This window comes from Elephantulus edwardii, unplaced genomic scaffold (assembly GCF_000299155.1).
Source record: "Elephantulus edwardii isolate Elephantulus edwardi_28Jun2011 unplaced genomic scaffold, EleEdw1.0 scaffold00077, whole genome shotgun sequence".
NCBI classification, from domain to species: Eukaryota; Metazoa; Chordata; class Mammalia; order Macroscelidea; family Macroscelididae; genus Elephantulus; species Elephantulus edwardii.
Genome location: NW_006399827.1, coordinates 14,762,232 through 14,776,532, shown reverse-complemented (window position 1 = coordinate 14,776,532; position 14,301 = coordinate 14,762,232). Strand labels below are relative to the sequence as shown.

At 39.4% G+C, this 14,301-nt stretch overlaps 1 protein-coding gene across 1 annotated transcript; it reads left to right on the top strand.

Annotated features, from left to right (window-relative positions):
• The first annotated feature begins 460 nt into the window (after positions 1-460).
• Positions 461-13,721, top strand: KRT23 (keratin 23 (histone deacetylase inducible)). The gene is made up of 8 exons (XM_006889434.1): positions 461-856; positions 5,639-5,721; positions 7,324-7,480; positions 8,873-9,034; positions 9,124-9,246; positions 10,263-10,483; positions 11,790-11,822; positions 13,640-13,721. The coding sequence occupies exons 1-8, from the start codon at positions 461-463 to the stop codon at positions 13,719-13,721; spliced, it is 1,257 nt and encodes a 418-aa protein (XP_006889496.1).
• Positions 13,722-14,301: the final 580 nt, after the last annotated feature.

Below are 14,301 nucleotides of genomic sequence, written 5' to 3'. Positions count from 1 at the left end.
TCTCTATAATCAACGTGTGTATGTGTGTATGTTTGATTTCTAATTTTTAAAAGGAAATATCTACCAGACCAAATAACCCTTCTGTGAACTTTAATCTGATCCCATTGAGACAGATGGACAATGGGAAAACTTCACTGAAACATTATTAGCAAGGCACATGAGACTAGTATCTACCTAGTGTCGTAAAGCCACACCTCCAGTTACAACTGGAAGGGAGGAAGCACACTGGCTCAATGATGTGGCTCTAAACAACAACAATGTGTGTAAGCCCCAAGCACTGCAGATTGACCAAGAGGAAACACTTGTTGCACAATGATATGATCTTGTTGGTACAGTTGTCAGAGAAGGGAACTCCCACAGCAAAGGGCATAAAACCATCCCGGGCAGTCTAGGGCGGCTCAGTTCTGTGGTGCCAGGGAGCCGAGCAGAGCCCAGCCCTGCCCCACACACAGATGGGACCATGAACTCCAGCCACAGCTTCAATCAGATCTCCTCGGGCTTCCTCCCTGGCACAGGAGGAAGCTGGAGCCAGCAGAGGTACTTCCCCCGAGCTCCCAGCGTCCACGGTGGCGCAGGAGGATACCGCATCTCCCTGTCCTTCGCCAGGCCCAACTGCCTGCCCCCTGGAGGTCCATGGAGGTCCGGACGAGGTGTTACCCTCCTCAGTGGGAATGGGAAGGAGACAATGCAGAATCTCAATGACCGCTTGGCCTCCTACCTGGAGAAGGTACGGGCCTTAGAGGAGGCCAATGTGAAGCTGGAAAGTCACATCCTGGAGTGGCATCAGCAGAGGGATTCCAGCAAGAAGCAAGATTACTCTCAATATGAAGAAAACATCAGTCACCTTCAGGAGCAGGTAAGGTCATGGGTGCCCCTGGGGCTACAGATACTGTTACATTTCCAGGGGATTCCTGCGAGGAGAAATCAGTACAGAAGACAGTTTCTCAGAAAACAGTAAGTCAGCTTAAAGTAATTGTGCACAAAGGCATTCTTATTTATACTTTACATTCAGGCTTGGGCAAGTTTGTTTTGTATAATTAATCTTCCATATGCAAATAATGTGGCAAGTGAAGGCAACAAAACTCACAAAAGTGCAAAGACTATTTTAAAAATTCTACTTACTTGATTTTTCACTGATATAAGCCAACTTTCTGGAAATAAGTGCCATGTACCACTTATGAACCCAAAAATATAATAATAAGAACAAGTATTTGTTTTGCATGCTTACAGTATATAGCCCAAGAGAGCACTGCTTTTCCCCCATTCTATCTGCCTGCTCTGCCTCAAAGTACTAGAGAAAACATGGTCAGAGCCATTCAGGAAATACCAAGTTAGAGCCTTTTGGAAATCACACTTAAAAACTCACTCCACCAGCAGATGTCATTCTGACAACCCTGTGAGCTGCTATGACAGTTGCTCAGTCTGAAAATAATGGCATAAGTCTAGAAAAATATAATAAAATGGGCATAAATACAAATTCTTAAGAGTCAGTCAGATGGGTGACTTTTTTAAAAATCCACTTTTGAACCAAACATCAAGTAAATCTAAACTCATTCCTTCTGGGACATCTGTGTCACTAACTGAAAGTAGAAAAACTCTAGTCATTTCATCAGTTCTCTTCCTGTGTGAGGCACTCTCTGGACATTTTCTGTAGGAGTGTGGTTTAACCTGTCCCAGAAAGGGCATCACAGGTTTCTAATATCTACGCTGTGTTATTCTGCAGCACTGAGTTACCTTTGCTTGAATGTAGCAAGAACCAATCAAGATAGTATAAATCTGTCCTCATAATGAACCCTCATTATAGAATAATCAGCCTAATGTCTGACTGTGCAATCACCTTAACTATATAGTGCACAGTTGTCTTCGTGAAAAAAAACAAGTTGACTCAACAATCTTCACTATGTTTTCAGTTTGGGAAAGGTGCTTGGGTTTTAGAATAGACAGGTATTTGGAAGGGGAGCTGAACATGACTCCCAAACAAAATAGGTCAAGCCACTTATTAGCTGATAGAAGAAAAGATGAGGGAGAGGGGAACACTTATTGAGCACTTATTATGTGCTAAGCATCACGCTGGGTGCTCAGCCTAAGTATCAATAGAGCTTTCTGCAATGATGACAATATTGTGATTTACTTCACACAAACAGCTGTGAAAAGAAAACGAAGCTCAGAAAAACCAGACAAAATATCCAAAGCCCTTAGCAAGAAGCAGAGTTGGGATTCAAGCTCTAGCATGACCCAGAAATCTCCACTACAAGGTGAAACTGACTAGCCTGTCTTTTATATCAGTACTACTATTAATAAAGACAATCTCCTACATTTGCATTTCAGTCATAGGAAACATATTTCCTAGGCTTCAGTTCATTCTCCCAATTATAAGCAGGCTAGTGGGTAAGTGGTCACCTAAATTCTCTGGGACAGAATTGAGAAAAGTTAATGGTGGCAATAATGATGAGGGGACACTCTCCAGCCAGTCTGAAGATTCTGGATTCAGAGATTCAATATGGACTTCTTCAGTTTCAAATCCTACACGTCTCTTTCTTGGTGTTCTTAATTCAGTTGTATTTTCTCTGTGCTTGAAGAAAGCAACTCTTTGAAGGCATAGTTGTCTATCTAATCTGACAACCCCAATTAATAGACAATAGAACAGAAAACCAATTTACTCTAAAACGTCACTTAATTACCTAGTGCTTAAAACCTTGCGAAAGAGCTCTGAATAATGAATAGCCGCTTCCCTTTTTGGAGATATTAAATATTACCCTAAAAGAGTATTAAGAAATTTTGTTCAAAAAGTAAGTCAATACCTTTGAAACACAGAATTGGATATAGTCAGAGGGATCTGAAAGTTAAAAAGCTCTAAATAGTTCTCAGTATTTGGCATTTTGGTTTACCATCAAAGTCCTGTTTTCCTTACTCTATAGGAGATTCCATGCCCTGCAGCAATAAGGCTGCAGCTAACACAGCAACTATAGCTTTTGAAAGAATGAACTCAGAGCCTAGGGGAGAATCCAGGTGATTAACTGCAACACACAATGTAAAACTGATGCCTCATATTATTTCTCAATAGCTCCTCATCATTCATTAGGGCAAAGAGTGTCTCAGGAACTGTGGCCCTATCATAATACTTAATGAAGTCTGTGCAAACAATGAAAAATAGTTCAAGTTTTTATTGTGATCCATACTGAAGGCTTTCAGAACTCATCACTCAGGTCCTATGAAAATGTTGGAATGTTGGTTTAAGACACTAAACATTTCTTTAACATGCACTTTGCTATAGTAAGTTAGCAGTTTTGAAGTTTGCACTAAAGTAAAATAACTCAACAGATGGCAGTTTTTAATATTCTAATTCCGTGGACTATACGGTGCATGATTTTTCTAGAGCTCAGCCAGTACCTCATAATCAGTTGATTCTGAATCATGGTGACTCATGTGTATTAGTAGAACTGAGCTGCATAGAGTTTTCAGAGGTTGATTTTTCAGAAAATAAACTCCATGTGCAAATACTCTTGGGGACATTTCATTCTAATTATGACAGTGTTTGATTTTTTTTAAAAAAATTATTTTTTACACTCAGGTTTCAGCCTGGAACTTATCCATCTTTGGTCTTTTACCAAGGATTTTTCCAGTGCTGAAGCTTGACGGCACAAAAAAATTATTTTTTAAAAAAAATATTATATTTTAAAAAAATTATTTTCTTAAAAAAATATTAGTTTCATTTATCTGAAGAAACTCCATTTAAAGTCGTTTTTCCTGTGTCGATAGTATACCAAGAATATGTTAAGTATTTTATAGTATTAATTACTTAGTTGTAACTCTTTGATGCAGTAGCTATTATCCTTTATGAAGAAACCAAGGCTCAGATAATGTCACCCAGGTGACATCTCGGGAGCTGGATCTATTTCCTCCTCCCAAAGTTGCAGACCTAGTGTTCTCACCATCTCTGAATCCTGCTATTGTGCATTCATGATATCAAATTCCAGGAAATCAGTGGAGCTTCAAATAGGAGTCAGGCTTTAAAAGGTGCCTTTGTAATGAGATATAACTTTGTCCTAAGAAAATCCTTTTGAATAAAGGAATTTGCTACATAAAATACAATGGGGATGTCATAAAATTCTCTGGCCCTAACTGCATTACCAACATTTAGAGCTAGAATTTGATAGGTCTAGGCAGGAGTGGCATCCACTTCCTATGCAGCATGCCTCTGGAAACTATGAACTTTGAGAAATGATGGTTATAGAAAGGCTTCAGGTCTTTTGTTAATAGGTTCGCTATGAGTTGTGCTTGACTTGACAGCAAAGAACCACAACAACAAGCGTGTTTTAGCATAAACACTTCATTTAACACATGATAAAATTGTTCAGGGGCTGGCCCACACTCAGGCTGATGGCAACAGCCAGAACCAAAATCTACCTGGTTCTCATCCAACATTCTAGCTAATATAATACTTTGAAACACGTTCCACCTTTTCCCCCCTAAAGGCAGTGACATCAAATGTACGCTCTGTCTGATATATAATATACCACATTTATTACAATACTTAATATATAATCTGGTGACAGAGTGTATTATAGGTGATGCTCTGCTAAACCAAAGGTCAGCAGTTCAAATACACTAGCTGTTTGATAGAAGAAAGATGACCAGTCTCCTCCTATAAAGATTTTTTGTTGTTGTTGTTGTTGTTAGAAGCCATCAAGTTGGGAATGAATCACAGTGACCCTATGAACAACAGATCTGAACCCTGTAGTATCCTGTGCCAACCTCCTAATTTCTGACATGTGAGCCCACTGCTGCAGTCACTGTGCCAATCTATCTGTTGGAGGACTTTCCTCTCTTTGGCTGACCTCCCACCTTTCCAAGCATGATGTCCCTCACCAAGGAGGTTGGAAAACATGATGGAGGATCACTATGACTTGGAAACAACTCAATGTCACTGGGATTTTTTTTTAGCAGTTAAAACCTATTAAGTTGCTTCCTTATATGAAAGTCATTGTAGCTAATATTTTAATAGCTACCACTGGGCAGTCCCATCATGGAATAAGTTAAAAACACACGCATATACCTGTAAACTATATGGTGACAGACAATTTAAGGGGGAAATAAACTGTGTGATGAGTATGCTAAATGCATTTAAAATTAGTCAACTCTCAAATAACACTGACCAAAAATACAATTCTATCACAGTAAAGAATTATGTTCATTAAAATTGTATTTTTTTATGCTTTTGGAGATCTAAACTAATATTACCAGCGAGAAAGGGATCAGAGCTTAAAAATCTGCATTACGTTTTCAGATGTGAATCAACATAAACAAAATACAAACATATACGCACAATATTAGAAAGCAAAAGGTGTTCTGAATAATTACCATCTGTTCCTTACCTTTAAATTCATCCTTTTAGCAGTTACAGCAATATTTTTAAAAAGACTGCCAAACTGACTGCATACCTTATCTTTTTCTTACCATGAAATCATTTTTGTGCTTTATCCCTAGCAGATGCTAAAAAAAATTCTAGCTTGATTACTTTTCATTCCAGGCCAGAGAAGAAATTGTATTGACAGCCAAGTACCCCAGAACTAGAGAGCAGAAGTGCAGCCATTCCATGCAATTTCGAATGAAATTCTTTTTCTTGCACATTTTACAGATAGCTGATGGTAAAGCAGCCAACGCGCAGATCATTCTACTCATTGACAATGCCAGGATGGCAGTGGATGACTTCAGCCTCAAGTAAGTGCCTCCTTATCAGTGTTCTTTGTTTTTGTTACTTTGCTGTTATTTTTGTTACAAAAGGAAAACTTACCTTGCATTATCTGAAATCTTACTAAATTATAATTGTTGTTGTTTACGCCTCATGTGGGTTTTCAGAGGCAGTTAACCAGGTGGGAGGAGATTGCCCATCCTTCTCCCATGGAGGAGCTGGTGGCTTTGAACTGTGTGCATTGGGGATTTCAGTGTAGCTTCTTGCCCCTAGGCCACCAGAGCTCCCAAATTATAGTTAAGAAGTAGAATAACCAAAGGCTTTATGTGGCATTTGATTGAGCCCTCGTTCAAACAAGTCAGCTATATAACTTTAGGAGTCAAATGTGGAAATTTTATTCTAAATCAAACATTATCCAAAATTCACTATCATTGTCTTGATCCCAACGCATAGTCCCATAGCTTCCCAAAGCTGTAAAGCTCTATGGAAGGAGACCCCACATTTTTCTCCAGCAAATCTCTTGGTAAATTTAAATAATCAACCCAGTACCCTTTCTGTTAGCAGCCCAATACCTTAGAGTGCTTTAACCACTATAGCACCAGAATTTTTGAACTAAGAATCATTGTTGTTGCCCTGTGACCTTGAGACTACTGATTCATAGCAACCCTATGCACAAAAGAACTGAACCCTGCCCTACCCCGCATCAGCCTCACCATCTCCAACATGTTCAAGTCCGTTATTGCAGTCACTGTGTCAGTCCATCTTGTTGACCTTCCACCTTTCCCAGCATTAGATGATACTAAAACAAAATCAATAGTTTGGGGTGATTTGTGGTACTCTAGGGAGCTCTGGTGGCATAGTCTACAGAGAATTGCACTGCTAACCCAAAGGTGGAGTCTCTCTGGTGGTTCAAATCCACTAGGAGCTCCACAGGAGGAAAGTGGCCATCTCCTCCAGTGTCAATTTACAGCCTCAGAAAACCCACTGGAGGCTTAGTTATGGGGTCAGTTACAGTCCCAACTTGACGGCAATGAGTAAGCAAGTGATATTATGGTTATTTATGAAAATATCGTTTGTTGTTTTTTTTTAAAAAATTGTATCCTGAAGTATTCAGTGCTAAGTATTCAATGATAAGATCTATACAAAAGCAAAACTCAATTACCACTGAGTCAGTTCTAACACTTGGTAACCCATGTGCTCCACACAATGCTCAATGGGTCTGACCTTTCTGAAGATAATTAAGACATTTTCTTTCTAGATGACTCTGCAGTTGCTGTTTGAACACTCAAATCATCCCACAATGTCTTCAATTCACTTTAAAATAATTTAGCAAAGAAATGACAAAGCAAATATGGAAAGAGTCAGTGACTGCTAGGTCTAGATGGTGAGCATGCAGCTGTTTATGATTCTGCCCTCACTGCTAAATTGAAAAACTGAATCAGAATCCTAGGAAAACATGGCATGAAACAGATATAGCAAGAATGCACTCTGTGTACACTTACTCTCAGAAGGGGATTTGCAAAAAAAAAAAAAATTAAAAAAATAAAAGGGGGATTTGCACCTTTACACTGAGGAGAAAACGTACAAGCACAGCCTTCCAACAACTGCTGTATTTCTCCTCTTAACTACAGGTATGAAAATGAACACTCATTCAAGAAAGACTTGGAAGTTGAGGTTGAGGGCCTCCGAAAAACCCTGGACAATCTGACCATTGTGACAACAGACCTGGAACAAGAGGTGGAGGGCATGAGGAAAGAACTCATCCTCATGAAGAAGCACCATGAAGAGGTAGAAGTGCCCCAGGCATGCATTAACCTGTATATCCCATGGAAAGGACTATCTGCATGTCAGACCTGTTTTCTTTCCATAAAAAAGAATCATTGTTCTTGTTATGTGCAGTTGAATTATAAGCCAAATTAAAAACCAGATAGTTAATAGCTAGTCAACTCTGAATCATGGTGACTCTACATGGGTCGGAATAGAATTTTGATATATAGGGTTTTCAATGCTGATACATGTTTTCTTTTAGAAACAGACCACCAGCTCTTTCTTCCATAGTGTCCGAGGGTGCATTCATTCTAACCATCAGTCTTTCCGCCAGCCATTGAGCATAACAGCCACTCAAGGAGTCCAAAGTGTTCTAAGAAACTATATAAATATCTCAAAGATATTTCCCTTTTTTAACTTAAAAAGTATCTACTTAAATGTCAACTACAACAGCCAAAGAGCAATCCAAATTAACCAACAAATTTGCTAATAAGAAATATTTATCTCACTCATGAACATGTTGCTGTAAGAATGAATGCATCAGATGGAACTTCTTTCATTGGCCTAATGAACACTGACTCAATAAATTCAAGACCAATAGAATAATGATAACAGATCACTGGCCAAAGTAAATAAAATTTGTGGCAAAAATCAAGAATATCAATTTCCAGAAGCATTTATCTGACTTTCAGAAAGCCATCATCCACCTAAATTCTCTGAGCGTCTGATCAAATGATAAACAAGCCCCAATCTAGGCAAACAAAATTGTTTCTACACATCAAAGAGGTTGTGTTTCTGAACAGCTGGTCAGACAATGACTGCTAATTAAGCCTTTCCTGTGGCTGCTTACTTTTCATGGAATCCTCTGGGCATTAGCCCTGCACAGTCATAATACATTTGACAAGATGTTAAAAGCCTCTACATATTTTGGCTTTTGGTTACTGAACTGCTTCCCAGAGGCTTTGCCCCACAACCTGAAATGTTCCACTGATTGTGTAACCACAGCACCTATGAACAACATCTCCTGAGCAGGCCTTGATGCTCTATGCAAGTATAATTCTTTCTGAAATGTTTTTTTTAGCAGGAATTAAGTAGTAGTCACAAAAGCCACTTAATTACCTGTCTGGTGTTATTCTTTGCTTCTTTGCCTTGTAAAATTATAAGACGAAAAAGAATATAATGTTTTGTCATCAACTAACAGCTGAGGGGGGAAAAAAGACAGGGAAAAGGGGTTTTGTTATTGTTAGGTGCTGTCAAGTTGGTTCTGACTCAGAGTGACCCAATGGACAGAAGGACAAAGCATCGCCCTGTCTTGCTCCATCCTCTGCATAACCATCATTTTCAAAATCTCCACTTACTTCCTGCCTTCTGATTGTCATGTGTGATTCCTTTTCATTCTCTGTTATTAAATAGGAAATTGAGAAACAGCATATGCCAAATGACTTCAAGGTCAATGTGAAGGTGGATGCACCTCCAGGAGAAGATCTGACAAAGATCCTGAAGGATATGAGGCAAGAATATGAGATGATCATAAAAAAGAAGCATCAAGAAGTGGACACTTGGTTTAAAGAACAGGTAACGAAGAAAAGGGCCCTAACATAGTAGTGGTGATATTGCTATGTGATCCCAATGCCAGTGCCTCTGCCTTCTGCTTGATCTTCCAGGCTGCAGCTATGTCCCAGGAGATGGCCGCACCAGCAGTTGTCCCAGGCAGCCAAAATGACATTCATGAGCTGAAGCGGACTTTCCAGGCTCTGGAGATTGACCTGCATGCACAGCTCAGCAGGGTGAGTATGTGCTGGGAAATTTCTGGACCAGGTACAACCTCCTCCACAAAGTCTTCCTTCACTTTTCTCTTTAGCCTCAACTCCTCACCTCCCTTGGAATATCTCTTACTTTCTTCTCTGCATCTAAATTGTTCAAAATGATAAGAGCTATTATTTACTAAGTATCACTATTGTGCCAAATCATTCACTGAATGAAACATTGTTGATCCTCTCACTATCAACCTGCCCAGATATGTCTTCTTGTCAGGTGTCATCGAGTTGGGACAGACTCACAGCTGACCTTCCAGTGGGTTTTCAGAGGCTATAAATTATACAGGAGGAGACTGACAAATTGCACAGAAGGAGACTGAAACACTGATGGTTCAAAATCATCAGCTCTCCCAGGGAGCAAGTGATCGTTTTGAACCTCATGCCCTTAGCTGGGCAGAGCAACTTCTTATCCACTAGGCAACCAGAGCTCCCTAAATTAGGTCTTAGGACCCTCAATTTAGACATCAAGCAACTAACGCTCCAAATGATGAACTAAATTGATCAGGCACACAGCTTACAAGTGGGCATAGTATTTTGGAATGAAAGAGCTCTAATCTTACTATCATTATCCAGCTCACAGTGACCCTATAGGACAGGAAACTAATAGGGCTTCCAAGGTTGTAACATTTCTAGAAGCAAATTGCCACATCCTTCTCCCACAAAATAGCTGGTACATTCAAACTACCAACCCTTTAGTTAGCAGTCAAGAAGGTAAGCATCAGTTCAGTTCTGGAAGCAGATGCCCAACCCCAAATAAGAGACAATAAACACTGCAGGAGTGCAGCTGAGCAGCCTCGAATTCTCTGATGTACAAAACTGGAGCTTCCAAAGTTTCAATGTGTTCCACTCTCCTTCTCACCCTGTGTTCTCAGTGGCTACCATATCTCCTAGCAGCATGATAGGCAAAATCAAGTAGTCAATAAGTGCATGTTAGTGATTCAATGTATTCTGCAATCACTAAGCAGGAGAAATATTTTCTCTTTCAGAAATCTGCTTTGGAAAACATGTTGTCAGAGACCCAGTCTCGGTACTCCTGCCAGCTCCAGGACATGCAACAGATCATCTCCCACTATGAGGGAGAACTCAGGCAGCTCCGCCATGACCTGGAGCATCAGAACTACGAATACAAGGTCCTCCTAGGCATCAAAACCCACCTAGAGAAGGAGATTGCCACCTACCGCCAGCTCCTGGAGGGAGAGAGTGAAGGGTAAGGCAAAGGCTAGTGTGAGAAGGGTATGTCAACAAAAGACATCTGATACTTGTGTGTACATTCACATCTCTGATAGACTCTATTACCTTTTGTCACTCTGTGAAGAAAGAATTCACGTTGCATTTCTTCTAAAGACATATGTTGATGCTGATGCTAGGTGTTGGGTCAACTAACTTATAGTGGTGACCCTATGAACAACAGATCTGAACCTTGCCTTGTCTGTGTTAGCCTCACCTCTCTGATATGCTTGAGCCCACTGTTACAGTCACTGTGTCAATATAGTTTGAGGGAGGTTTTCCTCTATTTCTCTGACCCTCCAGTTTTCACAGCATAAGGGCCTTTTCCCAGGATGGGCCCCACCTGATAACATGTCCATAGAATGTGACACAAAGTTTCACCATCCTTGCCTCTGAGGAACGAACACCCTGACTGCACTCCCTCCAAAACAGACGTGCTGTTTCTTTTGACAGTCCATGGGACACTCAATACTCTTCTCCAACACCACAACTCAAAGGCATCGATTATCCATCTGACATCCTTACTCATTGTCCAACTTTCAGATGCATAAGAATTGGAAAGACCAAATTAAAAAAATTTTAAAAAGAGACCATGGCTTAGATCAGGTGTACCTTAGTCTTACATCAGGCAATATTTCATTAAGCCATGGCTGCTAATTGATTAGTTGCAGTCTTACTTAGACAATACCAAAATTTGATATAAGAACAGTTAAAATTAATATATTAAAGAAATATTAAAAAAACCTAACTAAGATGATTTGGCTATAGTGTTTCCCCAATAGGAATACATATAATTCTGGCCAAAAAAGAAAGGGGGGGGGAGTGTTTTAGTCTAACAGCAAATAGGAAAAGATTCGTAAAGGCTTCAAAGGCCTAGACTTTCAATTTAGTATTTCTAATCAGCTCAGAAATTGCAATGGTTGTCTATACAAGGAACACATATACCCTGTGACCTAAAGAATTTAAAATACAAAAATATAAAACTGTTGGACCAAATTTTGAAGTCTTCAAAGGGGAGCCTACAAGTGTGTGGAGGCAAAGTCTGCAGTCAGCTCAAAGAAGAGCAGGGTTTGGGAGACTCCTCCTGAACACAGGTTAGAGAGACAGCACACACAGCCCCTGGCTCTGAGAGGCTTCTCCCAGTGAACTCAACCTTGTATGCCTCAGACAATCAGCTCCATTAAAGAGCTGAGAATTTACAAGCAGGCAAAGGAAGTTAGTTCACACTGAACTCTTTAAATTGTTGCTAATACTAAAATGAGCTTTAACCTCTATCACTTTTACAGGATAATGGATGAATCTAAGTCCAATATAAAAGGTAAGAAAGAATTCTTTCATTTGTTGAATCTATTTCTTTTTCAATGCAGCAAGTTCTTTTATTCACCCTATCACTTAATTCTTAGCATACCCCAAAATGTACTGGTGAATTTTAATCACTAATGGCTAGGAATTTTGAAGCAATTTAAGAAATTCTGTAATAGAGAACAAAGTAAACATTCAAATAAATGCAAAAGTTCTTTGCAAGGAATAAATAAAAATTACAATATTGACTTCCCTAAAAAAATACACATTTAAAAAAAATTATAATACTGTGCCTTTATTAAATAACAGGAGTTGTGGTGGCCCAGTGGTAAGAAGCTGCTCTGCAATCCCAAAGGCACACAGTTTGAACCTATCAACTGTTCTTTGGGAGAAGGATGGCAATCTCATCCCATGTGATTAAACTGCCTCTGAAAAACCATTGAAAGTTCAGCTATAAGTCAGTTCTGACTTGATAGCACACAATAACAACAACAATTAAGTAATGGTACAGGACTAGATGGCATTTCATTCTATTACATATAAGGTGGGTACAAGTTAGAACTGGCTCGACAGTAGCAAACAACAAAAGCATTAAATAATGAAAACTGTTTACTAAACGCAGACATTTAAGAGGAAATGATTCCGCATAATCTCCCAGTTTATATTCTGTTGTTCCATGAGATTTAAATACTGTATTATGAAAGAAGTTTGTGGAAAACTATGTCCCATTGTCTTCCCCTTGAAGAGTCAGTTGCATCTTAGAATGCTAAGGATTAAACAAGTACTGCTGTTGAGAAGAAAGGAATAAGAAATGTAAAGAAGCAACAGCAAAGATTTTTTTTTTAACCCAATGTTCATAAGCTTCTTTAACTGGAATCCTATTTTTCTCAGATTGCATTTTTATACTCTCACAGAAAATTCTGGGGAACAGACAGGCAGTATTCTCTGAATAAATTGTAGTGAAAGTGTCCTAAGGCATGTTGTTGTGTGCTGTCAAGTTGGAACTGACTCATAGCTGACTTTCCTGTGGGTTTTCAGAGACAGTAAACTGCATGGGAGGAGAAAGCCCATACCATACTTCTCCCATGGAACAGATGGTAGATTTGAGCCACATGACTTTGGGACTGCAGCACAGCTTCTTACCACTAGGCCACCAGAGCTCCTTACTGGAAACTTAAAAGAACAGCTGCTATAATTGATGCCCCTCTGAAAGATTCTGTTAGACGATCCTTCAGCCTCTCTTTATATCTAGGAATGGGAATCCATTACTTTAAAGTTGGAAAGGTTTCATTTTAAAGTTCTCCTCTGTAGTTCCATTAGTTTTTTTCAATTCTGTCCTCTGATCTAGAATCAATTTGTGAATTCTAGGTCATTGTCAATAGTGACAATGATAATCATTCTTGACTTCCTACCCATCCCTCATATGACATGCTTCCTAGGCTTGTCCTCAGCCCTGTGGATGTGTTACTGACCCTCTTAAAATGAAGTGCCCAAAAGGGCATTCGTGCTCTGTAAGCTCATCAATTCGGTGGTCCAAGCATTACAAAGCCCACACAGACAGAAGGGACTTCAGCATCAGAAACTGGATTCTTCATCAGGCATTCCTAGAACCACGGGCTGAAAAGTCAAAAGGTGACCCTGTTCATATATGCTCGTTCCCTAGAGAATGGAAGGGAAGAACTCGCTTTGTGAGTTTTCCTTTAATTACAGAAAAATCTGCCATATTGGTTATAATCATTTTGGAAGGTACAGAAATTCAGGAACTTGACAGCACAGATCAGATAGTATAGTGCATGCCATATTAGTGACATGTTCTCTGCTTCTTTTCCTTGGTTTCTACAGTTCCCAAGATCAAGGCCATCACACAGGAGAGCGTCAATGGAAGAATAGTGAATGAGATCCAAAAGTATGTATGAAGTCAATAAAAGCTTTGCATGTTGTAAAAACCATTTGTTCTCAATGGACAGTCTTCCAGCCACTCATGAGTGAGTCCAAAGAGGTATCCTCGGAATGAACAGGTTCAGAAATACGCATTTCCTCTTTCATACTCTCCATAATTAACTTTCTATATTGCTATACTTTCTAAATCAAAATGTGAACTTATGGATCTAAAACTCTATTTTCCTACTAAAGACTTTTGGTTCTCATTGCTATCCATTATTTTGCAGCCAGTAAACTGCACACCAGCTACATTGTGTCTGACATAGATACAGATGTCATAAGGTGAAATAGGATCTTAAGGTCTCACCCTAATCAGAGGTTTTCAGGATTGTCCACGAAAAATCCAGGAGAACCTTAATGCCTTGAGTTTGTCCACAGTAGCTGAATATTAAATCAAATTATTACCCAAAGGTCATGCAGTTTAGGAAAGAGATGTGATTCATGAAGAATCTTGAAGAAGAAGAAGTTCTAAAGATTTCTGCCTGTAGAAAAGAGGAGAAGGGAAATAACAAAGGAGGGGACCCCCAAAACCTCTATAATTAATCTACATCTTAC